The following is a 25926-nucleotide window of genomic DNA, read 5'->3' as shown; positions in this document are numbered from 1 at the left end:
AGGAGAAGGTCATTGTCTTTGTGAAGTAAGGACTCAACCCATCATTCCTGTCTTTGAAAGAGGAAGAGGCCACAAGCCAAGGAACGTGGGTAGCCTGTAGAAGGTGGAAAAGGTGAGGAAATGGTTTCTCCCCTAGAGGCTCCAGAAAGGAAGGCAGCCCTGCTGACACCTAGATTTTAAACCAGTGAGACCCATGTCTGATTCTTGGCCTCCTGAACTGTAAGATAATACATCTGTGTTGTTTTAAGCCACTAAGTTTGTCATTTTGTAGCGGCAGAGATACAACACGTAAACAGGACACTTCCAGAAGCTGTGCACCCTGTTTCTAAAAATTAAAACCCAGCTTTGCTAACAGCCCTGGGCAGCCCTAGCTGAGAGGGATGCTCTGTCCCAGCTGCCTCTTGGAGCCTGGTGACTGCAAGCTCCCGGCCCCGGCTTGGTGTGTGTGGCTGGCGTGACTTGTCCCACTGGCAGGGGGAGTAGTACCGTCATAGCACCTCGAGTCTGAAGGGGCCTCTGGAGATCATCTGTGAAGACACAGGTAAGGTATTATCTTCATACTCAGATGGACGGAACTGAGCCCAGAGAGGTGCATGATCTCATCCATCAGTTCCTTGTGTTGAGAGAGAGAGAGAGAGAGAGAGAGAGAGAGAGAGAGAGATTGGATAGCGAAGCAGGGATCAGACTGCCTGGTCTAGCCAGTGCTTTCCGTGCACTTGTGCATGAGGAGGGAGGTACAAACCGTATTAGGTCTTTCTTGTGGCTCTGGGGATGACTTTGAGTTGGGAGTGGTGGGGGGAAGTAAGGGGAAGTAAAAGGTTAGACCACAGGAACTGGTCCTGCGGAATTAGGGGGGGCTTGAAAGGGCATGCCCCATCCCCAGCAGAGGGCACCCCCCCTCCTCTCCCACATGGACGTGCTCTCAGGAGTCGTGGGGAGCGAGGCAGAAGTAGATCAGTCTGATGGGGGTGAGGAGGTGGGCTGCAGAGAGGGTTGGGAAAGGCAGGAGTGTGCGAGGGGGCCATGCTAGGGCAGGTGTCCAGCCTGAATTCACTGGCTGGGTCAGGAGAAGCCAGGACAGAGGACGGAAGAGCAGAGGGATGTGAAGGCCTCCTCTAAGGTTTGTAGGTCTGTGTGGCGTGCTCTGCCTCCCTGTCTGCATGCCACGTGCCTGTGGTCCAGCGCAGTGTCGTTCAGACCTTGGGCTGTGACCCATTCGTGGGGTGGGGAAGCCATTTACAATGTGGTGATCAATAGTGTTTAAAGACGTGGGGGGCTTCCCTGGTGGCGCAGTGGTTGAGAGTCCGCCTGCCGATGCAGGGGACTCGGGTTTGTGCCCCAGTCTGGGAGGATCCCACATGCTGTGGAGCGGCTGGGCCCGTGAGCCATGGCTGCTGAGCCTGCGCGTCCGGAGCCTGTGCTCCGCAACGGGAGAGGCCACAAAAGTGAGAGGCCCCCGTACCACAAAAAAAAAAAAAAAAAAAAAAAAAAAAAAGATGTGGGATAGAATAGAATAGAATACAGAGCGTACGTGTTTTGTAAAGGTAAGTAATGCATAAACTATGTCATCTAATTATCTATCTATTTATCACCTATCTATCTATCTATCACCTATCTATCTATCTATCCATCTATCTACCTATTCGTCCTGTGGTTTTTGACCTGGCAGATCTGGCTCTTTCCTAAAGTCTTGGGGAGAAAGAGTGCGGGGGAAGAGCAGAGACGACTCAGCCATTTCCACAAGACCAGCTTTTAATATGACTGTGATTGGAAGCACAAATAAATAAATGCCAAGAGAAAATGGAAAAACCAAACCAAACCTCAGAACATCAAAACCCAAATTCAGAAAACGAAATGAAACAGATCTCCGACAGACAGACAAACAAAAAAAAAGACCCCCAAAGAAACAGAATCAGACTGTACAAGCCGTGTCACAGGGAGAGCAGAATGACGTGGGCACCGCGGATGAGTCCCCGGGGCCGCTGTGGAGGGGAGGGGGTGGCCCTGATCACCCTGTGGGCCGGCTTGGGGAGGTGGGGGAGGGCTTTGTGGGCAGGTTAAGAACCTTCACAAACTACACAAGGACCGGACGCCGTCGAGTTCTGCGGCTTCCCTCTTGATCGCGCAGGTGTGATTCCAGCGTGGCCTCGCGTGACTTCAGGGCTGGAACCTGGTCCCCCTGCACAGCTGCAGAGGGACTGCTGGAAACCGCACGGAGGAGGGTCAAGTACGGAGACAGACGTGGAGGCGGTGCCGTGAGGACTCAGAGCATGCAGTTGCTTTTTACATCTGGCAGTGAGATGTGATGGCAGGTCGGTTCTCGGACAGTTCCAGAGCGTGACTCACTTCTCCTAAGAGGGACGGATGCGCGGCAGCAGGGCCTGAGGACGCGTCGTGCCAGACGAGGCTGGAGCGAGGTTTTGACAGAGTGTTTGCTATGTGTGCATAGGGGGCTCTTGCTTCTTTCCGTCGGTCGGCAGGGGTCATCCCACCTGAGCCTGCCGTCCCCTGTTCTGGTCCTGGGCCTCCAGGTCTGTCTGGGGGGTGCCGGGCAGTCGGAGGGCTGTCAGCAAGCAATCTCCTCCAAGGTCCCCAGGGCTGTCTGCAGGGGCACGTTCACACTGTGGCTGATGTTTTCGGAGTGGTTTGGCATCGGGTCGCAAGTGCTCTGGTGGGAAGCGGAAAGTGGGCGTTGATGCTCATTCAGCAAAAGTTCATCACGATGCCCCCGCGCAGCCCAGCCCAGGCCCCGGGAACCACGCTGCCCACTGTGGGCTCTCCCAGGGCACAGCTGCTCTGCCCCAGACATCTCACACGCTGGCTTGCCATCTTGGACCATGAGGCTGAAGGGGCCTCATTGCCTTTAGAATCCTCTCCATTCTCCACCTAGGCACACCCCCCCACCCCCGCACCCGCAGAGAGGGGATGGGGCTTAGCGACTGGTTTGACCTTCTCTCTAGCGGTCCCCTGATGCGTCACCTGAAGCGACATCTGAGTGGTATGTAGCTTTGGAGCTTGGATGGCCCATCCTACCCTCGCCCTTGGGGTCTCTGTTGGGTCAGCCTGGGCTGGAGGAGGGCTGGTCTGTGGCCAAGCCTGGGGCAGGGGGTGCCAATCGCTGAGGCCAAGCAGTGGAGGCCCCCAGCCAGAACCCTGACCCCTGATCACAGCTGCCTGAAGGACCTTTAGGTTAGGCTGGCTCCAGGGAAGAGTGGTCTTGGGTCCCTGAGCAGGGTGGGGCTGAGATAGCTTTGAGTTTTCCAGGTGATTCCCAGGCTGCGGAGGGCTGGAGGCTGGGAGGGATGGGAGCAGAATTCGGTGCCAAGAATGCGGCTCGGGGAGGGGGAGGGAGCTCATTATAAACTAGGCAAAGCTCACGGCTTTCCGGGCCTGGCCTCACTTAATCTGAATGGCACTCCCTGAAGCCCCAGTGATTTAGCAGATGATCAGAAAGGGAAGTAACGAGCCCCAGGCACACGAGGCTGGGAAGCGGGGACCTGGGATCCAGGCAGGTAGCTGAGTCCAGAGCCTGGCCTCCTTCCACACTGCTCTGTCCTCAACAGAAGCTGTCTTCTGTTCAAACCCGAGAGAATCAAAGTGAGATTTTTAGCCTGGGAGATGGGTAGAGAAACAGTGTCTGGAACAGAAGTGGGAGCCCAAACAGGAGGAGGGGGCTGGGGTCCCTTTGGCATGTTATGATTTTAAGGGGGCAAGTGCCCATTGAATGGGGTGGTCTCTTGGGGCCGGGGTGCTGACTTGGGGAAAGCCAGCGATAGCTGCAACCTTCAGTGGAGACCGGGGTCTAGGAGCAGACTGAGTTAGGGAAGAAGAATTAGCAGCATAAGAGGTGCTGCCCCTCTCTGGCTCGAGGAATGAGAGGCGGAGGAGGACAGTGGTGGTTAGGGAGGCTTTGTGCCCAGCTCTGACACTCACCTGCAGTGTAACCTTGGTCTGAGCTGCAGCCGCCTCATGCATAGACCTTCCTCTAGGGTGACTGTCGGGTTGAAATGATGAGTGCCTTAAGGGCACTTAGCACAGTGCCTGACATGTACCAGGCATGTACAATGGTTAGCAGTTCTGATGGGTATTATTGCCACTACCGAATTCACAGGGCCGCACACCCTACGTCCCCTTCAAAACGGGGCAGAATGCCAGGGACATCCCTGCTTGTATTCTGCCGCCCCGCAGAATAAGGGAGTGGACCTACGCAGAGCCTCTCCGGTTCTCCCAAGGCATGAGAAGAGGGGCGTGGCCTCTGGCCTGGGAGAAGCTGGACTGGTCCAGGCAGAAGCATCTCCTGGTCTCCGCTGCATCCACGGCTTACTACTGGGCTCTGGGGTGAGTCTCAGAGAGAGGCTCAAGGCTCAGTTGGATTTGGGAGCTGCAGAGTGTCACAAGCCACGGAAAGGTGTGCAACGAAGCACGGCCCACCCTCCGGCCCCACCCGGCCCCCGCATCTGGGTTAACATGGCCTGTATGTGCTAGAGGAACTAAGCAACCTGCAAACCCCGGGCTGCCCTCACCACATTCTCATCGTGGCTCCTTTCCTCCTCTTCTTTGCCAAGCAGGTCTAATAGCTTGTCTTTGATCAGCTGCAAGAAAGGCAGGAAGGGGGTGGTCAGGCCAGAAGAACGGCGCCAAGGTAGAGAAAGAGAGAGAGACCTCCCTCCACGTGGCTGGGCTGGGGCCCCTCCCCAATCTCTGGGCTGAGATGGGATTTTGGAGCAGGTGCTAGAGCTTGGAGGGGGTCACGGGAGGGCCTGGTCTCCCAGTATGGCTGGTTCCTTGTCTGTCCTGGGGGGACAGAATTACTCATCACTTCCGAGGCCTGACAACTCCACAGTTCACAAGATCGGGATACACTTGAGTTCTTAACATTTGATTCCTAGCAAGAAAGGGTAATTACTAAATATGTTCCCTGGTGCGATTCAATTTCTGTGATTTTGTGTATCTTTTCACAAAAATGAGTAAACAAGGCAGAATGAAATCTGGCCATGGGACCCGTTTGGGAACAAGGTCACCGTGCTGAGAGGCAGGACGTGGCACTCTAGAGGCCCCTGGTCGCCGCTGCCCGCCGGCTCCCTGCAGTGACTCCCAGCGGCCTTTGGCCGTCGCCAGCCCCCTCTGGGATGCAGGCCACTGCTCTGCAGGCCCCGTTTGCTAGGCTGAGACTCAGGCGGTCCTGGGGACGGGCCTGGACTTCCCTGAGGGATTCTGGAGTCCCTGGAGCCATCCCGGGGCTGGGGGGAGGGAGGCAGTGGGAAGGCTGACGTGCACCCGGAGCGCTCAGTGACTGAAGCCACTGTTTGTCGTGTGAGAAGCTTTCAGAGGCTTTGTCCAGCTGCCTCCTGAGGGTGACAGCTCCCGGACTGTTGGTGGCCAGGAGCGCAGGGGTGCCCTTGCTCTCCCTGCTCAGGACTGATGAGCACTGCAGGAGTGATCCTTCCTGAAACCTGCCTGGACCACGGAAGGCGCTGCTCGGGCGATGGGCCACCAGGAGGGCAGGGGTGTGTGTGTGTGCGTGGGGTGTGCGTGTGGCGTATGTGTGTATTTGTGAGCAGTGTGTGTGAGCACGGTATAACTGTGTGTGATATATGTGTGTGGAGCGTGTGGTGTATGTGTGTGCAGATGTTGCGTGTGAGTGTGGTATAAGTGTGTGTGATGCGTGAGTGGTGTGTGTGTGTGCATGTGGTGTGCGTGTGGTGTACATGTGTATTTGTGAGTAGTACGTGAGTGTGGTATAAGTGTGTGTGATATATGTGTGTGCATATGTCGTATGTGAGTGTGGTATAACTGCGTGATGTGTGCGTGGGGCACGTGTGTGAGTGGCGTATGTGGAGTGCGTGTGGTGTATGTGTGTGCATATGTGGTGTGTGAGTGTGGTGTGTGGTGAGTGTGAGGGTGCAGACACACGCATGTCTGAAGCCCCCTAGCAGCGGGAGGGGCTCAGGCTGGCCTCAGCACAGTTTCATCCTCTTCTCATCCCTTCTGCTCCCTCCCTGTGAGTGTAGACAGCCCTGAGGAGGGGCCTGTGGCTTCTGTCTCTCTTACATCCATCCCTCCCCCAGTGCCTAGGAGGTGGTGATAGACAATGTCCATGGACAGGGAGGGGGAGGCGGCCCTGGGGGAAGAGAGGCCGTGCTCTCCCCCCATCCATGCTCGGTTCTGGACGTCAGGGCAGGATGAGGGCACCAGGTCATCCCCCCACGAGCGATCCCAAATCTTACCTCATAAATATAATCAAAGAGCTCTAGTATTGTAAGGATACTAGCACCAATAAACAATCCCATCTGACCACCAATGTCACCTGGAGAGAGAGAGAGAAGACAAAGACTCGGCTTTCCTGACAGCACTTCCGGAAGGGCTGAACAGACTGAGAACTCGGAACCAGGCCTTCTGAACGGGTTCCCCTTCCCGGGGGGCCGGGGTGTGTAGCTGGGAGGCCAGGCCCTTGACGCGTCCCTCCCTCACTGCACAGCTCTGAGAGCTGGGGGGTTTGGCTTTCAGCAAACATGGGGACGGGAACTAACCTGGATGCTTTCGGGGGGGCCTGGAATAGACCTCATGGGCTGACAGGCTTGTTCATTTCCGTTCAGAACCACACTGTGGGGCTCAGGTTTGGCTCTGGGCTGGGAACAGACGAGGTGCGTGTGGTCCCTGGCCTGGGCGAGGACACAGTTTAGCTTGAGACGTGTGTCAGGTTCCCTGAGAGGGGGTCTTGGGAGCAGTAACACAAGAGACACCCCCCAGTCATGACATGGGCTTTGGGGCCGCCTTGGGGTCCTTCTCACCCTTGGGCTAGGCCGTAGGAAGCATCTCCCTGTGTCCCCACCTAAAGGTACACGTTCAGTTTGGTCTCTTCCTAGAGTAGAGGTCCTTGCCCTGGATGTTGGGCCCCACCGACCAGTCTTTCTAGACTGGTCTTCGGATACCCCTGCATCAGACTCTCGGGATCCTTGTAATCAGTGCAGATGCCTGCACCTGCCTGAGGCCTACACAATCAGAACCTCTGGGCTTGGGGTCTGGAGGTCAGGATTCTAAAGTGCCTGGGCGGTTCTCTGGCCCACCAGAGTTTGAGAACGGCTCTCCTGTGGGAGCTTCCAGTGGCTGGAGACCCCCTGAATGGAATGCGATCCACTGTGTGTGCACCTGGGCATTTGCAGAGGGAGAGTCTGTATTTCAGAAGTTATTATCTGATTCTCAAGGGGGTTCTGATCCCCCCCAAAGCCCCAAGCGCTTCGTTCTGGAGGCAGTGTGGTAGAGCAGGGGGCTCTGAGGTTGTGCGTTTGGAGGGGGGCCACCAGCTCGCTGTGCGGCTTTGATAAGCCCTGACCTTGTCAGGAGCTTTGCCTTCCGGGCACATTTGGTGGTGGAGGTGGTCGGGGTGGGGGCGGTGGTCGGAGGAGATGAACTGTGAAGTCCTTTCCAGCTGTGACCTCTAAGACTGGCAGCTGCTGGGCTGGGCTGGGGAGAGCAGGTGCTGTTGGGGGTGAATGTACTCTCCTCCTGGAGAGTCCAGGCTGACCTCTTGGTCTGAGAACTTTTGGATGAGTCCCTCTGCCCACTCCTCCCCTGATTATGGCTGGAGAAGCCCAACCAACACATCCCCAGGCGAGCAAGCCGTGACGACGGGAAGGCGGCCCTTCCTGGGGGGACCTGGTTTGGGGCTCAGCGTGGCTCCCCTTTCCTCCTCTCCTGCCCCTCCGCCCCCTCTAATATCCTCAGTAGAGGCTTATCGGGGAGTGTGCACGATGCGTGTGCACGTCAGGAGTGGGGTGTGTCTGTGCCTGTGCAAGCGGTGTGGCGGAGCGTGGGGTATGGGCCTGGGTGCGCCGTGCGCGAATGCGTGTGGGATAGACGCAGGCGATACGTCTGACCACCGACAGCTTTACATAGGCGGCAAGCCACGTCTAGGGTAGCTACACGAGTGCGTCCAAATGTGGCTTTGTGGGAGTGGGCACAGTGTGTCTGAGTGAGCATGTGCAGGTGTGAGCACGTGAGTGTGTAAGCACGCAACTTGTGTGCACGTACGTGTCTCTGCAGCCGCGTGGCTTGCATGTGGGTCTGTGAGGGTGTGTTCACCGCGGGAGGGGTGCGCTGTGCGCGGCGGGGGGAGGGGAGGGACGGGCCCGATTGGGTGCCGTGGCTCACGGTTTGCAAGTAGCACTTGCTGTCCTCACGGGAGGTACAGATGGCAGCAGGACTTTCACGGCGGGCTATTTTGGGTGGGAACAAGATGCTGGGAAGATGCTCTCTCATATCTGCTGCAGGGACCAGCTACCTCTCCTGACAGATTCGGGGCTCAGGCCCTCATCACTGTGTGTGTGTGTGTGTGTGTGTGTGTGCATGTGTGTGTCTGAGTGTGACTGTGAGCCTATGTAGGGGAGGGGACGGAAGTGGAGGAGGCATGTCCTTGGTCTTCTTTAGGAAATAAAGGTGGCAGGAGCAGGGCTCTACCACCAGCTCAGGGCATGAGGCCCTTTGGCCACAGGCCCTTTGGCCACAACAATCTCCAAGGCCCAGGTGATGACCACCTTAGCCCAGCGGGCACCCAACTGTGGCCCAGTTCCCCAGCCTCCTGGGAGAGGAACAGACACGCTCAGACGGTGCCGCAGGGTAGGCCCTGGGTCCCTGGCATGGTGTCTGTCCACATGCCAGAAACCTCTATTTATGGACCTCCTGTGGGCTGGGGCTTTTCCACATTTAACCATCACGGAAAACTCACAAAATGAGTTTTATTAGACCCATTTTACAGATGAGAAACCTGAGGTTCAGTGAAGCCACCTGCCCACCTTCTCCCAGTTGGTGTGCAGTGGCCCGTGGCTTGCTCTCCCCTTGTACTTCCAGGTAGAAGGTGTATGCCTCCCCGCCCTCACCCAGGATTCTATTCTCACCTGATTCAGTTCACAGAGACAAGAGCTATTTTTCCTCGAAGCCACAGACACCAGATCCTTTCTTGAGAGTGAGTGGGAGTTGGGGGACGAGTCCAGAGCAGGTTTTTTTTTTTTTTTTTTTTTTTTGGTAGTACACGGGCCTCTCACTGTTTTGGCCTCTCCCGTTGCGGAGCACAGGCTCCGGACGTGCAGGCTCAGCGGCCATGGCTCACAGGCCCAGCCGCTCCGTGGCATGTGGGATCTTCCCGGACCGGGGCACGAACCCATGTCCCCTGCATCGGCAGGCGGACTCTCAACCACTGCGCCACCAGGGAAGCCCCAGAGCAGGTCTTTTTAACTGTGCACCCGCAGGGGTCTTGTGAGTTTTACGCTGGGCTGGGACTGTGTTGAAATTAACTTCCTGCATCCATCCTGTGCCCTTGGGGCCAGGGGAGCTGGCCCCAGGGTGGGGTGGCAGTCAGGTTTGTAGATTTCTGGGGATGCATGGCCCTTCTGTTGTGTTTGACAAAGGGCTCTCAGTCCAGGGGGCACAGGGCCTTCTCAATGCAGCAAAATTGCTTTCCAGTGGGGGCTCCATGGGGGACCCTCCCTGGGCCCACTGCCTGGGACCACCCACAGCTCAGCCCTCCCTCCACTTGACAGCTCTTTCTTCCTGCCATGGCCCCAGGGCTCTGACTCCAACCTGGGGGCAGAAGACCATAGAATCCCAAGAGGATGGCGCTGGAAAGGCCCCGAGACAGCGTCTAGCTCACTTACTTCAATGTGTTGATGGGGTAACTGAGGCCTAGACTGGGACATGAACTGGGCCTAACACCTCCAGCACGTGGAGTTCTTCCCATTCTGGGGCAGGAACAGTGCAAAGGGAAGAGGGAGTAACCCGCGCACCGGCCCATCCCCATGAGACGTGGACATTTGTGCAACAGACACTCTGACCTACCAAGTAAGGCAGCAACTTCGTACGCCTTCTTCTGTTCAATGGTCTCATAATTGAGAGCCTCAAAAAATATATCCAGGACGAGGATGTTCTCTCTGCGGAGGAAATGTCCAGTGTCATACGTGGTGAGAACCCTCAGGATCCATGGGGATCATCTAATCCAGTTTTCCCACAGACAGATGGGGAAACTGAGGCCCAGGCAAGTGAAACAACTGGCCCAAAGGTAGAGCTCGTTAGTGGCACAGCTGGGGCTTGAACCTGACATCCTGACTCCCGGCTCAGTGCCCTTCACGGCCCTGGAGGCGTATATCAGCTGTCCCCTTGGCCCCTCATTGCTAACGCCCCTGTCTCTCTGCACCCTTTCCAGGAATCCTGCCCGGCCTCCAGGTCTCCGTGCTCCCAGAGGGTCTGCCTGGGCCCTTACGTGCAGGTGAGCTCAGCAGTCTCTTGACAAGGCTTGCTCGCCTGCCCCCCGCTGACCTCCCCTGCCACTCTGGAGAGGCCCCCAGTTCTTACTGGGATTGATAGCAAGCTTCTCCTAGTGGGGGGCCCTACCCCGGAAGGCCAAGTCAGCTGCAGGGACCAGGGAGGGTTTTTAGGGAGAAAACCCACACCTGGTTGCAGGGTTTCTGATGGAAGCACCCCGGTTCCCTTTTGCTCTTTTGGGCAGATGTGTGCACGAGACACATCTAGGCAGGAGAAGTCATTACGGCCGGCACAATGTCTGCGACAGCGGTGCCTGGTACCTCCTACAAAATTCCCTGCCTCCTTCCACGACGTGGCTCACAATGCCCTCAGCGTCCCTTGTCCTCAACCCTGGGACGGAGCAAAAGCCGTCCCAGGATGAGGTCTGGTGACGGTGTGGGCAGGAGGGAGAGGCTGGGGGCGAGGAGCCCTCTCCACGCGGGGCTCGCCGAGGTGCCATTCACAGGGTCACCCTCTCTTGCCTGGTTTATGGCAACTGCTTCCCACCTGGCTCCCTTCCGCCCACCTGGCTTCCGGTCCGACCTCTATCTGCCGCCTGAAGGGTCTTCCTAAAACCGCTAAACTAATCCACGTGACATAAAATTAGCATCCAGTTCCTCCATCACTCAGGCTACATTTAAAATGCTCAGTAGCCACATGTGGCCAGTGGCCATCATGTAGGACATCACAGATAAAGAACATTTCCAGAAGGTTCTACCTAAACGGCAAATGTGAGCCTGTCACTCGCCTGGTGGAAGCTCTTCTGTGGCTGCCTGTCCTCTTAGAATAAGTCCACTCTCTGCATCCCCCCCCCCCGCCCAGCTCAGCCTGCAGGATCTTCTACCTTGGACGCAGTCACCTCCCCCAGCCTCCCCTTCCCCTAATCTTGTCTGCCCTTCACGGATTTTCCCTGCTGAGGCTCTGCCTGGGACACCCTCTGCTCCTGTGTCTTTCTTTCACTTATTCTGTTAAAAGATACATATATATATAGTTGAGCATCAACTCTGTGTCAGACACTCCACAGCAGAGAACAAAACAAGAAAAGTTCCTGCTCTCAAGGAGCTTCACTTTCCTGAAGTGGGCAAGTTAATTGCAGGAAACACACACACGTGAATATAGAATTACACATGGTGGTGTGTGTTATAAAGGAAAACACCAGAGAGCTTCAAGAGAAAAATGACAGGAGGGGACTAATTTAGTCGTCCAAAGAGATGACGTTTAAATGGAGACCTGCACAATGAGGAACCAGCTAGGTGAAGAGTGAGAGGAAAAGCATTCCAGGCAGAGGGAACAGAATGTGCAAAACCTGCCTGGAAAACTCCTCTACATCCTGTAAAAACATCTCTGCATTGACATATACACCCTAATATGTATAAAATGGATAACTAACAAAAAAAATGCAAAAAGAAAAACATCTCTGAAGCTTTCCTTGACAGCGTCCCTACGCAAGGTGCGGCCAGCCACTTCCCTTATTACCTGCATCAGCCTATATAGCTTTCAGCTTTGTACTTGTCGCTCCACCAGACTCTAAGCTCCTTAAAGCCTGGGGCTGCATCTTAATCCGCTTTGTCTTCATATTCTGAGTCTGAGCACAGAACGTGGCAAACAGCAGGTGCTCAGTTCATGTCTGCCAAATAGAAGTAATCGCTTACCTTGCCCTCGACTACCCCGCATTTTTTCCTAGTCCATCCTCCCCCACCTCCATCCACCATGTCCACTTAACGTACGAGATATATTTTTCTGATTTGTTAAATTTCTTCTCGAGGTACTTGGCTGACGTCTTGCTGGGAATCTTCACCATGGAGAGCTCTTTGTTGTAGCGGGTCAGGTTGCAGGGTGTCCTGCAGAGACAGTAATTACTGTCCTTTTCCGCCAGCAGACCTGGAGGGGAGAGGGAGGCAGGGCTTAGTCAGGTGGACCTCCTGGCCCAGAGTAGCCAGGTTCCCGCAGCAGAGGAGTGAGCTGGGAGGAGGTGCCACCGGGTAAATAAGGGGTGGGGGGCTGTGGAGAGAAGGGGGGCCGGTTGATGAGGGTGTGAGCTCTCGTAGAATGTGCCCACTCTTTCTCTGTTACTCTTGGTCCTGTTTTCCTTTTGCTTCCTTCACTGTTATGTCACCCTTTGTAAATCTTTGAAAAGGCTCCACTTTTGGAGAATGGGCTCCGAGGGAGTCCCGGACCCCTCACCTCCCCAGGGCCTTCTTCTCTGCTCCTAGCCTCAGTTCTCATCTACAAAGGGGGCTGTTCTCCAAAGGCGAGTGTGGGAGACCATTTTATCTGAAACTCTGGGCTCCGCGGTACTCCCTCTGGGGCTCCCTCGTAGCCAACGACCACCTGCTCTGCTCGCTGGTTTAGGACGCAGAACTGAGGCTTTGCATCCATTGGAAGTCACTCCTTCTCCTTCCCGCCAGCCCTCCTGGAGGCGTCTGGACGTGTGAGCCCCGAGCTGCTGCACTTAGATCCAGCAAGTGCAGCTGCTGAACGAACTTGAGTCCGGATGATTTAGATACTCTCTGCTTGTCTTGGTTATAGATCATTTCCCGGGTCCGGAAGAGGTGGGCACGTGGAGTGGGTCTAGCTTGGGGGTTGCAGCTTGTTTGTGTGATCTCCCTCACTGGAAGTTTTCCAGGGTCGGGGGGTGGGTGTGGACCAGCAAACACCCAGCAGAAGGCAGAGGAGCAGGGGGAACGCGCCTGGCTCAACGGAGCACGCAAAGACAGGACAGCTTTGGAATAACCGCGAGAGCGTGTGCGGGGAGATACGGCTGATCTCCTTTGGGGCCCACCCGGATGCTCACTGTCGATCCTCTCTGCCCGCTCCCCTGCATTCCGCAGTGCTCTCTGCTCTCCCAAAACCCACTCCTTCCCTACCCCCACCTCTCTACCTCCTTTCTTTCCCTAGTCTGGTTTCCAGCCCTCATCCACTTGCATCAGTTCCCTCCCCACCCCTCTCTCCTTCCTCCTCTCCATCTCCCTCTCCCGTCTCTGCAGGGACACCACCCTTTCCAGCCTCTTTCCCCTCACCCTTCCCCACTCCCCTTCCCCCCATCTCTCTTCTGCACCCGGAAGTTCTGCAAGGTCTTGATCGCAGCCCCTCCACCATCATTCCACCTGGCCCCTGGTACTGACCTAGGGCAGGCTCGGCACACTCCTTGTGTTGCTCAGGGGTACAGAAAGGGGCATCCCCTGCAAAGAAGAAAGACAGGGAGAGGTACTCAGGCAGCAACCCCTTCCCTCCTTGGGCTGGAGGAAGGGATTGCATCCAGCTACCTTGGTACCTAGGAGGGGCAGCAGTTCACCAGTGGATGGTCAGAAGCCCTGGGGGTAGTGGGGGAGCAGAAGACTGGGTTCTGATCTGCTCTGTGATAACAAGACCGGTCTAGCTAACTTCTCCCAGGTTGCACAATCTGGCTTACATATGTGATAGGAAAGCGCTGACAGTTCAAGTGGGGAAGCAGTGGTAAGCAGCTACTAAGTCCTGGGTATGCATTGTCCCCTTTAACCCACACGGGTACCTTCAGAAATAGGAAATACTGTTTCTGTTTCACCCATGAGAGAATTGAGGCGTAAGAATCCTGTTTTCCCAGGACATCAGAGCTAGCGGTGATGGAGGTGGGCTTTGAACCCAGGTCTGTCTGATCCCGAGGCCAGGGCTCTTTCCACCACACCACACTGCTGTAGGGGAGTGACGGCTGCTTTGTAAGTCTCCTCTTTGCTGTGCCCTTAATTCCACATTATAACTGAGATACCAGTAACAGTGTCATGTGGGGGTGGGGGGCGGAAATGATTAAAATCTCTCCTGCTTGCTTTGGGCTCAGGTTCCATGGGGAAACCTCACTGGCTGGTGATCCAGTCTGAGCATCAGGCAGGTAGCATTTACCAGTGCTCAATTCTCTCTGGTCTCTGTAGAAATCCAGAAGCTTTTTTTTTTTTTCTTTTACCAAGTGCTGAAGTTAAAGCCCACCACGATATCTTTTCCTTACCTTCTCCCTAAACACCAATTCTTTTCAAGAGCTGAAGAACTGATATGCTTCCTCCTTTCTAATGATAAAAATTTAACTGATATGTTTCCCTTTTGCTCTGTCTTCTAGGAAGCTCAGAGGCAATTTTCAAGGTCGATAATTCTAAATTTAGATTGCTAGAGCAATTACTGATCATAATGCACTAAGTTAGAATTTAGCTCTAAGGATGTTCATTTCAGCATTGGTCATAACAGAAAACAACTGGTAATGAATGAAACGTCTGACATCAGGATTTAGCTAAATAAGCAAAGTATGATATAACCATGAAATTGTAGCATGAAATGTGACAGCAAAGGCCCCAGCACATAGCAGCTCTTCAGTCAACAGTACTCTCGATTCCCTCTCCCCGTGTGTTAACACAATCACCACTGACGTTTGCAATTGACAAAGCTTTCTTTTTGGCCGCACTGAGGAGCTTGCGGGATCTTAGTTCCCTGACCAGGGATCGAACCCGAACCCCCTGCAGTGGAAGCGTGGAACTCTAACCACTGGACCACCAGGGAATTCCCAACAAAGCATTTTTATATCTTAGCCTAATTTTTTTTTTTTTTTTTAACATCTTTATTGGGGTATAATTGCTTTACAATGGTGTGTTAGTTTCTGCTTTATAACAAAGTGAATCAGTCATACATAAACATATGTTCCCATATGTCTTCCCTGTTGCGTCTCCCTCCCTCCCACCCTCCCCATATCTTAGCCTAATTTTATCTTCCTATCCACGAATGATTGTGTTTTAAAGATAATGGAGGTAAGAATAGAGAGGTTTAGTAACTTGTACCAGGTCACACAGCAGTAAGGTGGAGGAACCTGAGTTAGAAGCCAAGGCCACTGACTCCAGCCTCAGTCATCCTTCCTTCCATGCCGCAGTACCAAACTCTTCCTGCTCCAATCAGCCCCCCTCCCCCCACTCCACTTCTACTGACAAGCCAACTGCCTCTAATGATGGCTACGTGCATTGTTAGTCTGAGAATAGAAATGTCAGTACACATGCATTCATTTGCTGGCTGATGGACTCTTGCCTAGCTTGAAAGAGAGCTAGACATTTGGATGCAAGAAGGGAAACATCTGGAGGAAAGCAATAACCATCTGGATGTTTGAACGTGTACCACACCAGGATGTAAGAATTGTAAGCATCCAGATATCTGGACACTGAACTCTAGGAGGGAAGACCAGCAAACAATTAGCAAACATATTGAACGTTGGGAGGAACGTCCTCCAAACACCTGACCACTTCTGGACACCAGGATGCTGCCTTGGTTGCCAGACTGGAGGTTTCCATCCGCCCTCTAAGAGTTTGGGCATCAAATAACAGTCTTCCCAGAACAGCATCCCTTTGCATCCTCATGGAGTGGGTGTAGAGTTTCCCATCAGGGTGAGAAATGCAAAGAAGGTCGCAGGTAGTCCTGGGCCCCTGCGGCTGTCCTCGCCTGGCACTGACCTGGCATGTGGACCATGCGACAGTTGCAGTTCTCCACGATGTAGCGGGTCTCACAGTCAATCCGACAGGCAGTGATGCTGTAAACAGGAAAGAAGTCGAGTCCCATCTCCGAGGACCGGCACTCGCCCCACGGCGGGGGCAGGTATGTGAGCTGCAAGACAGGAAGGAGGGGGCAGCAGTCAGCCCCAGAGTTTCAGCCTCGACAGGCCCAGTGGCTCATTCATTCACTCATGCAGTTAACAGACCACTACTGAGCATCTACTGCATGACAACCTCAATTCCATTGACCTCCCAAGCCTTCTACTTTTGGCTCCAATACCAGTTTTCCTATCTTATTTTTTTTATAACCTTCTTATAAATGCTGATCTTCTCAAAGTCTCTTACACGGGCCACATCTTCCCACTTCCACAATTTGTCATCTCCCATCTCTCAGCAGCAGAGAAGTGAGATAAAAATTTGGGGGCTCTGCCTCTGGGGGCCCCTCCTTTCTAGGATTTTTCTTCCCATTTTTTCTAGCTTTTCTGGCAACCCTGAACTCTAGCTTGAGACTTTTTAACTCAACGACTGCTGCTTTCTTCTTGAGCTCTAGCTACAACATTCCCTTAGAACTCGACGTGCCCTCAAAGGAGAGATCAGGTAAATAAATGTGTATTTCATCCAGTGTGACTCCCTTCCTTCAAGGGCTGTGTACCCTCCAGTTTCTGCCTGTTTTTAGTCTCTCTCCAATGCCATCAAATAGTACTTTTGAAATATTTTGTCCAGAGTTTATAATTGTTATTTCCAGAAGGGTTAGTCTGATATAAGCCGCTCCACCATTACTGAGAACCAAAAGTCTCTCTCTCTATTTTATTTAAGACTCATTCCTTTGAGGGAGCTGTTCCTATTCTCATTTTATTCATGACGAAACTGAGTATCTGAAAGGTTAGTAGTCTGTTCAAGATCAAACACAGAGCCAGTGGCGGAGTCAGCACATGGACCTAGGAATTTCTGACTCCAATCTTGCCCTTGTATACTACATTGTCTCTATAGGAAATGGATGAAAGGAGGGAGAAACACTCCAGAGAGGACCTTTCAGAGCTTTTCTCTTTTGTGTTTTTTTCTAACAGCTCCTTTCTTCTTCCTTTCCCATGAAGGCTTGCGTTACTCTCGCTTCTTTCTTTGGAGTTCATGAGCTGACCAGGCTTTCGCACAGATTTCCTCTATGACTTTGGATAAGTCGCCACTCTCCTCTGGACCTTAGTTTCCCCATCCGTAAAGAGGGAGTATGTGGGGTAGGTTTGACAGTCTATGATTAGAATGGATTCAGTTCCCTACATTGCTCAATATTGGATCGATCAGCACACAAACTGGATTTGGGAAGAATTCATAGCGACTTTTGGCAAGACAGGGGGTCTAAAATGATGTAAAATCATTTTGGGAGACTCTCGTTTCTTTTTCTTCTTCTAAAACAATTTCCCACAGTGGGTGGACCAAGAATGCAGCTGGTGAAACTCTGGGGATGTGCTACTGTTTGTTCAGGGTCAATCACTTCCCTTTTTTTATACAGAGGTCATGATCCAGATACCATGGCTACCCTGCTGTGGCTGGTTTATCATTCGTTCCATCAGATTTTCTGAAGCCTCACACACCACAGCAGCTGGAAAATCGCAGCATGTACAGCATCAACTCTTGCTTACCAACGAGTGTCTGAAAGCGTGTTGGAGTATTTGTTTATCCTGGGTAAGCGAAGCCTCAGGGGGACCCTGAAGCACTGTCTTCAAATATCTGAAGGGCTGTCTCAGGGAAGAAGAATTAGATTTGTTTCCCGGCATCCCAAGGGAAAGATAGACACAAGAACAGTTGTCCTAAGGGAAGTGGGGTACATGATCACATTTATTGACGTTGCAGGCACTGTGGTAGGCATAGCACATGCATTCTCTTATTTAATCCTAAAGAAGGATAAATTCTGTCTCAACTTTCTAACCTGCTACTATGATTCAATGACAAAATCCCTATCTTGAGGGTGAGGTCCCCATCATGAGGGGTGTTCAAGCAGAAACCATACAACCACCTGGCTGGGATGGGAAGAGAGAGATTCAAGTACTGCATGTGCAGTTGGAGATTCTAAAACCTCTTAAGCCCTTATATCCAATCCTAGACCCTACATCTGTAATTTTAATTTGAGAACTAGAGACAGTGGTACAAGTCCGACAGAACCTTGAACCTCACTCTTTCATGGGCTAGTTGTGTGACTTAGTAAGTGACAAAGCCCCCATTCCCCAGCCCCGGCTTTTAGCCTCCTCATTGGATTAAATAAGTGCCCAGCAGCCAGTAGGTACCCACCAAGACTTAGTTCCTATCTCTTTCCCCTAACAAATGTCTTCATGTTTTTCTACCCTTTCATTCATTCAACAAATAGTCCAGCTCCACCTCTGCTCTCCCTACAATCTGGTTTTACAGACTAGCGAAACGCCATCCTTTTTGGCTCAAGTTATTTTGCGCTGGGTTTACTATAAGAACTCCTGCCAATGCAGATGTCCAAGTCAAGAGGACACCAGGCCGCTGATCTAGGGCTCTGGAGCTGGGAGAGAGATCTGGGCTGGAGATGTAAATGTGTGCGTTTGTGTGTGTGTGGCTTTAGTGGATCTTGAAGCTGTGGGGTGGATGAGCCAGCCCAGGGAGAGAGGAGAGACACCAGGATTGAGCCTTAAAGTGTTCCTGCATTTACTTAACAACTCATCCGTCCTTAGCCTTTTATTTTTCTCACTGTGCCATGGAACTGGTGGCCTTGCACAATTACTCACATTCATGAGCTGAGCAAAGAACTCAGAACTTTTGTGATGGCATACCCTGGTGCTTGCCTGTCATCGCTCCACTGTCTCGAGGCTTCTCTCCACAGTACTTTTCGTTTTCTAGAGAGAAGTTTGTGTTTGCACCCTCCCTGCCTCGGGACGTCCTATGCTGTTCCTCAGCCACTGGCTTTCCCAGCCTCTCCCAGCCCATAGATCCCGAGGTGTGCCAGCAGGTGGCGCTGCAGTTAGCCTAGCTGCTCAAGGAGGGTCTCTGTAGTCAGAGATGCTGGGAGGGAGACTGTCCCATAGGACCTTGCCCAGCTCCCTTGGCCTTTTCCTTGTGTCTGCAGCCCACAGAAGCCTTGGCTGGGGTGCTCCTAAGGGAGAGATGCTGTGACGATGATGAGACCGCATAGGAATATGTTCATTCTGCTCCTGGAAAGGGTAGAAAAGACCGGAGGAGAGATAAAGGAGGAGGGAGACAAGGAGAGAGGCCCACTGAGCTCCTCTGGTAGCCACCTGGCTCTTTTGTCATGTCAGCCACTTGGGCTTTTGATTCAGGTGCTGGACACGATACTCACCTGGACCAGATCCCTTTAGGCTCTGGGATTCCCCTGCAGGTTCCTTCCCAGGGCTGGGTCGGGGTCTTCATTCTGGCCTGCTTGGCTTCCTTCTCCTCCTCACTAGCCCACCTGGCCGAGGTTCTCTGTCTGCCGGGAGCACCCATGTTAGGAGCACGTGTTCTGTGGTCAGACCCAGCTGGGTTGGAATCCTGGCTCTGCCACTTGCTTAGTGGGGGACCTCCTCTTTCTGCATGAGAAGCACCCTGAGATATTAACTACTTCAGAGGATACTGTGAGTTTTGAACACAAGGTACGTGTAACGCAGCTGTGGCCCTTGGCTGATGTCTTCCGGTCTCTGTGTCCTATGTATGGATAGGATGTGAAACTCAGCCCCTTGTTCATCTCCACAGAAAGCCCACTCACCCAGGGCATTAGAATATAAGCAAGATGTCAGAGTTGGAGGAGGGTTTACATCAGAGCAAATCTCCTTCACCTTGCCTAAGCCCAGCATCTCTCCATCTTTCTCCTTTCCTTCCTTCTCTCTCGCCTCCTTTCTCTCTCCTTATGTGCTTTGCCACCCTTTCCAGGAGCAGAATCCACTCATTCTTAAGTAGTTGCCTCATCCTCTGGCATCTTGGTAACACGGCAACCACCTTTCCCGTGGAGCCTCAAGGAAAGGCACTTCCTTTCCTAGGAGGAATTCTAAAGCCAAATGTTACCATGTTTTTTCTTTCTTTCTTTTTCTGCCTCGTTCTGTAACAAGACGAAACATCTCCAAGAGTGGCTGGTGAATAATAGATGTTGAATGAACCAGAGACGTTCTTGGCCTCTTTTCTCCCCACTAGGGCGCTGTCTCACCGTGTACAGTGACCAGGCAACAGAGCTGGTCGTGCTTTGCATCCATAACACAGATACTCACTCGGATGACCGGAAACACAGAAGCGCGCCCCGATGACCCGTGGTGCACACTTATTTTCTGTTACTCCCGGAGTCTTCCCTCTGGGATATCTATCTGTGCGTGACTGACCACTTCTTCGTGATTGTGCCAGAAATGAAACAGAGTGGGTAGCATTGTGAGAGGAGCATTGCTGGGGCTTCCAGGGAGAAGTGCTGAGTGTGAACACCCAGTGAGGTTCCAGTGACTTATGTGGTTCCTTGGGCAGGAACTGTAACCTCTGAGCCTTGCTTAGCTGCTCCATAAAGCAAGGGGTCTGGACCAGAGAGCTGCTAAATGCCTCCAGAATCTTCAAAGTTTTGAGTCTATGTGTCTCACTTAATACAAAACGGGATAAGGGGTGGGCAGAGGGGTGGGCTGCTCTCCGATGATCGATGATCGATCCGGGTCTGAATATTTGGTTCACAACGTGTTTTCTTCCCTACGGGTGTTTGCTGAAACTGATCAAGATAAGGCCAGAGTGGCCCTGGATCAGAGTCAGTGGGAAGCCTTCACTCTGGGAAAAACTGCCTTGAGAGTGAAGGAAAAAAACCCCCTTTGTGAGCTGGTTTCCAGAGAACATAGCAGGGGTGTTCAGCTCACTCAGTGAGGCTCCCATGGGTGAAGAAGTGCTCAACCAGAGGAGCTGGCCTCAGGGTGCAGGAAACAGGAGTCGGGGTACAGTCTGGGCTGTTACCAAAGGCTCAGTGGGGCTTTTGTTAGCCCAGCCAGCCCACTGGTCCAGCCTAATTGAACAAGCTCTTCATTAACTCCTAGGATGTGCCCGGCGCCGGGCTGGGCACTGGGGCTAGAGAGGTGAGTAAAATGGGGGTCCCTGCTGTCCAGGGGCTCCTGTTTGCCACAGACCCCTCCTGCCACCACCTTAAGGTGTGTCCGCAGATTCCCAGGGCCTGTTCTCTTCTTCCGCCCCACGCTGCACAGCTGGGGGCAAGTGGGAAGAACATGGTTCCACCACAGACAGGCTGTGTGGCCTTGGCTAAGTTACATAACTACTCTGGGTCTCAGCTTCCTTATCTGCAAAACAGAGCTAATTATCTGTAACGCCCAGGGCCTCCCTGAGGGTTAAATGAGACAATAGGTGGGAAGAGCCTCACGCAGCGTTTCCATGTGTTCGTTGAGTCCTAGGTTTGGGAAGTGCTTGTGAAAGTCCTTCATTAGAGGCATCAGTCGGTGGCTGGTTCCACGTGCCTTTCCTAATCGGCATCCACCCCTTCAGCTACACTCGTATCTCTTCCTGTTCACTGGATCTCAGGCCTCTACTACAGGGGCTGGCATATAATGGGTGCTTGATACTTATTGAATAAATGAGTGAATAAATGAATGAACTGTACCACCCTGCTTTCTCCCAGCCCCAGTACAGAGGATGAGGGCAGGGGGCTGCCCTCACCCAGTCCAGGAGGAGCAGAGGGTCCTCCATGTTGGCCTCCACTGGCTCTGCACTGAGGTAGGCTCAGCACTGAATCACATCTGAGTCCTGGATTAGCTGATGGCAGGTTTTCCTGTGTGATCTTGAGTATGTCACTCAGCCTCTCTGTGCTTCTCTGTTCCATCTGTAAGGGGCAGGGCCTTAAAGGTACGGTGCTCCGAGAGGCCCCAGGTTCTAGGATCGGTGGGCTCGTGAGGTCTCCCTGCTCTTGGCCATGCCCTGTGATTCCCCCCCCCCTCATTTTCCCACCTTCTACTACAAGTATAAACTTCCCCCTGGCCCACCCAGATGGAGGGGAAATCAGAGCCTGCTTGCTTTCTAGCCATAATTTTTGGTTTGATGTTTTTATTGCATCCCACGGAGTGATTTAAGTGTGTTCACAAATGATTATATTATGCTCCTTTTAAACAATACTAAAATCAAATAAAATACTAAAATCAAATCCACCAATCAGTCAGTAACAGAGGCAGCAATGAGGTCTCAGGGGAAGCATGTCCTTGCAGGCAACACAGAGCAGTGAGGCACCACCCCCCTCCCGCCCCATCCCTGTGGTTTTCGTGAGTGTTCAGTCCCCAAGGTCAAAGCAGGAGAGATGGTACCACGAAGAAGCAAAAGTCATCGCAAAGAGACTGAGCAATAATAACCCCTCCCGGTTGGAGACCCTGTGGTAGGTGCTTGTAAGGACAGCGTCTCTTTCAACCCACACAATGACCCTGTGTGAGTAAGAACTACTTGCACTGAAGACTCACTGTAGATTAATTGATGGTATAGACACCGCTGGTATTTGCTGAGCCCTTACTCAGCACCTTACTTGGACTGACTCCTCGAATCCTTACCATAGCCTTGTGGGGTTGGTACTTTTATGATCTCCATTGTATATCCTGGGAGACGGAAGCGTTAAAGAGACTGTGGTCATGGACAGTAGGAGGCAGAGCTGGAACTAGAAGCCAGCAGTCTACACGTTTATCAGTGTGCCTTGCCTTTTACCACAGTGGGTGGGGTCCACCGGAAGCAGAGGCAATGCCTGGGTGGGTGGACGGAGGCTGCAGCAGAGATTTGGGGATGGGAACATGGGTTCTTCAGAACCCAACACGGGAAATGTCGCATGGAGTCATTGAACAGTTTAGCCCTCACAACAACTTTGCCAGTTAAATATTATCATCCCCATTTTACAGAGGAGCAAACTTCAGTAACTTGCCCGACACCACACAGCTAAGAAATGGCAGAGGCAGGAGCCAAACCCGGGTCTGTCTGACTGCAAGGCTCCTGACTGGGGGTCAGGGGACAGCCTAATCTTGGCGGTGCTGTTACCCTGCTGTCCTGTCTGGGGGACCTAGCTTTTTCATCTGCAGCATCTGGGTTCAGAATAGATAACCTCCAGGTGTAGTAGAGTATAGGGGGTGGTCTATAAGGCAACCCAGATGACTGCGCCCCTCCCCGCATCCTGCACAAATGACAGCCATCACCAATGGATGACAGATGACAGCCATCATCAATGGATCACAGATGTGGTGTTAGAACTTATCTAAACACTGCCGTTTGACTGGAATCAGAACCGAGAGGAAATGTTGTATTTAGGGAAGCTTCATCTGCGGGAACCATCAAACTATACACTGTTAAGTATTCACATAGACTAGATAAGACTTATTATGTACTATATAAAATACAGAATGTGACTTCCCTGCAAGGACGGGAACCACAACCTGCCGTCTTGCGTAGGAGCATCCCCCAAACGGCATTTGGACCACAGGAGGATTCACCCAATCAGAATTCAGCAACACCCTGGTCCTGCCCTGGGGTCACACACAAAACTGCTGGTTGTGCTGGCTGGAAACTAAGTAGTGGTAGCTGATGCAGCACTTCAGTAAGCAACAAAGATCAGTTTAAAAAGTGAATTACCCATGGTTTGTGACTAATAATAAAATCAAATAAAATACTAAAATCAAATCCACCAATCAGTCGGTAACAGATTACAACGGTATCCATTGTAAAAATGTCTGCGAGTGGGAGAGAACGTGACAAGAGCAAAAAGTGAATTGTTTATTCAAAAAAGCAAGAGGGGGCTTCCCTGGTGGCGCAGTGGTTGAGAGTCCGCCTGCCGATGCAGGGGACGCGGGTTCGTGCCCCTGTCCGGTAAGATCCCACATGCCGCGGAGCGGCTGGGCCCGTGAGCCATGGCCGCTGAGCCTGCGCGTCCGGAGCCTGTGCTCCGCAACGGGAGAGGCCACGGCGGTGAGAGGCCCGTGTACCGCAAAAAAAAAAAAAAAAAAAAAAAAAAAAAGCAAGAGGATCTTTTTCAAAGACTATAACTTGTCTCATTCTAATGTGACTTTCACCTTGGGCTTTGCTGGCTCTAGATATGCCTCTGGAGCTCTACAAGAATCCTTCCAGCTTTGGTGTCATGGGGCAGACAGCCCCTGCACTTTTATTTTCATAAAAATATTATTTTTTTCATTATTATTTTCATCCATCCATCCATCCACCCACCCTCCATTCATCCCTCCATTTATACATCCATTCATTGATCCATCCACCCACGTTCTATTCATCCCTCCATCCATTCACCCACACCGGCCCCCCCATCCATCCATCCACCCACCCTCTCACTCATCCTCCTTCCAAGTGTGCAATAAATGTTTGTTTAGCACCTAATCTGTTCTAGGAACACTCCTAGGATTTGAGGCTATGAAGATGAATAAGGCCTGGTTCCTACGACCTGGGGGCCTACAGTCTAGAAAGAACAGACAGGCATGTAACAAAGCAAGTGCTATAATGGGGTAACAATGTACGGGAGTTGTGGAGGCACTAAGGAGGGCACGGCCAGACCAACTTGGAGTGGGGGGATCAGAAAATTCTTTATGGAGGCGGTGGTCACCTTTGGGCTGAGTCTAGAAAGACTGTGTTGTTCATTAGACAGATCTGGAGTGTGGGAAGAGTGCCCTGGGTCCAGGGAACTGCCCAAGCAAAGGCCCAGAGATAAAGAGAGGCGTGGCCTGGAAGGGGAGCCTCAGGTAGGGCAACAAGGGGGCACGTGGGTGAGTGTCAGGCTGGTGTGCCCTGCTCCGTGCCCTGGGAACAGCCCCGGGTGACTGAAAAAGTCTCCATCATTGTTCCGGTGACTCCTGCACCTTCAGTGAATATACATCCCTGGTAGGTACCAGCCCCTGCAAAATTCATGCCCTGCCTCCACTCCCCAGTGTAAGGGCTGCCTTGACAGAAGAGCGTTTTTAGTGTGTCTGTGCACGCTGACACACCACTGTCGTCGCATCTTCGTCCGGACACAATTTCTTGGGCAAGTGCTGTCGGCGCCAGCAGTGTGTTCGCAGCAAATTGCCTTGGTGTGTGATTTGCTGGTTGAAACTGGGGGAGGGGAAGTGTCGCAGGGATGCAGGCGCAGGGGTGGCCTCACGCAGAGGAGGGAGCTCAGAGGCATACGAGCCAGGCCTTTACTCCCAGGCTGACCTGAACCAGGCACTTCCCCATTCAGAGCCTAGGGTTCTCTTCACTCCTTCCAACGCTGGCCCAGCTGTTGACATAAGTATCCTCTGTCTTTTCCTGTCCTGGGCCCCCCTGCAGGTTCTGCCCTGGACTTCACTGCTGCTGGGGGGTCCTCGTGACATAGTACTAGGGGTCCTGACTCCCCCAGCTCTTTTCTCTGACCCATACTCTCAGCTCTGTAAGCTGGAAAGGGGTCATTTGGGATCCAGACTGCATCTCTGCCCTGTATTTTCTTCCTCCTCGTCCTTTTCCTCTTTTTTTTTTATTAACCCCGGGTGCATTTTCATCTTTCTAAGAAGATCCCTCAGTCCAGCTTCCACCTATGCGCATCATCAACGGAAGAGTCTAGAGGAGGCAGCAGGACTGGCTGCTGCTCGGTTGGAGCATCTCAGAGCTGCCGCATACATCTGTGCGCAGGGCGCACACTGCACAGCAGCAGGAGAGTCACACGGACGAGGGTGTGCGTGTCGCCTACAGAGAGCACCGGGTAGCCCCCAGCACTCTGTCTCCCTCTACTGCAGCCCTGCCTGGGGCTTCACTCTGCTCCTCCGCCAGCTATCAATCCCCAGCATCCCATTGTTTCCCCTTCAACTACATCACCTTTACATCGCCATGAAAACATTCCTGTTTGCATGGGCTAGGCGGGGTGCTGGGGGAGGATGTTTGTAGGGGCACAGACTGGCCTCTGTTCACAATCTCTGTTGGGATGGGGGACTTTTACGACATGGCTTTTTTCAATTGCATTTTTTTTTTTTTTTTGCTGTTCGCGGGCCTCTCACTGTTGTGGCCTCTCCCGTTGCAGAGCACAGGCTCCGGATGCGCAGGCTCAGCGGCCATGGCTCACGGGCCCAGCCGCTCCGCGGCATGTGGGATCTTCCCAGACCGGAGCAAGAACCTGTGTCCCCTGCATCGGCAGGCGGACTCTCAACCACTGCGCCACCAGGGAAGCCCTTCAACTGCATAT

General features: G+C 52.9%; 1 protein-coding gene across 2 annotated transcripts in view; it reads right to left on the bottom strand.

Moving 5' to 3' along the window:
- Positions 1-1734: 1734 nt before the first annotated feature.
- Positions 1735-25926, bottom strand: part of ASIC2 (acid sensing ion channel subunit 2) — a 1014198-nt gene continuing 990006 nt past the window's right edge. For both annotated transcript variants that reach the window (XM_027130289.1, XM_027130288.1), the window contains exons 4-10: positions 15750-15900; positions 13419-13475; positions 12021-12174; positions 9832-9923; positions 6228-6307; positions 4524-4592; positions 1735-2668 (exon numbers count right to left, since the gene is read on the bottom strand). In XM_027130289.1, the coding sequence (XP_026986090.1) occupies positions 2567-2668; positions 4524-4592; positions 6228-6307; positions 9832-9923; positions 12021-12174; positions 13419-13475; positions 15750-15900 (705 nt within the window). In that variant the 3' untranslated portion in view covers positions 1735-2566. The remainder of the gene's footprint in view (positions 2669-4523; positions 4593-6227; positions 6308-9831; positions 9924-12020; positions 12175-13418; positions 13476-15749; positions 15901-25926) is intronic.

This window comes from Aethalodelphis obliquidens, unplaced genomic scaffold, assembly GCF_003676395.1.
Source record: "Aethalodelphis obliquidens isolate GAN/ISIS:26980383/991018 unplaced genomic scaffold, ASM367639v1 scaffold38, whole genome shotgun sequence".
Lineage (NCBI taxonomy): Eukaryota > Metazoa > Chordata > Mammalia > Artiodactyla > Delphinidae > Aethalodelphis > Aethalodelphis obliquidens.
Note: the sequence above shows the minus strand (reverse complement) of the source record. Positions and strands in the feature narration are given on the sequence as shown.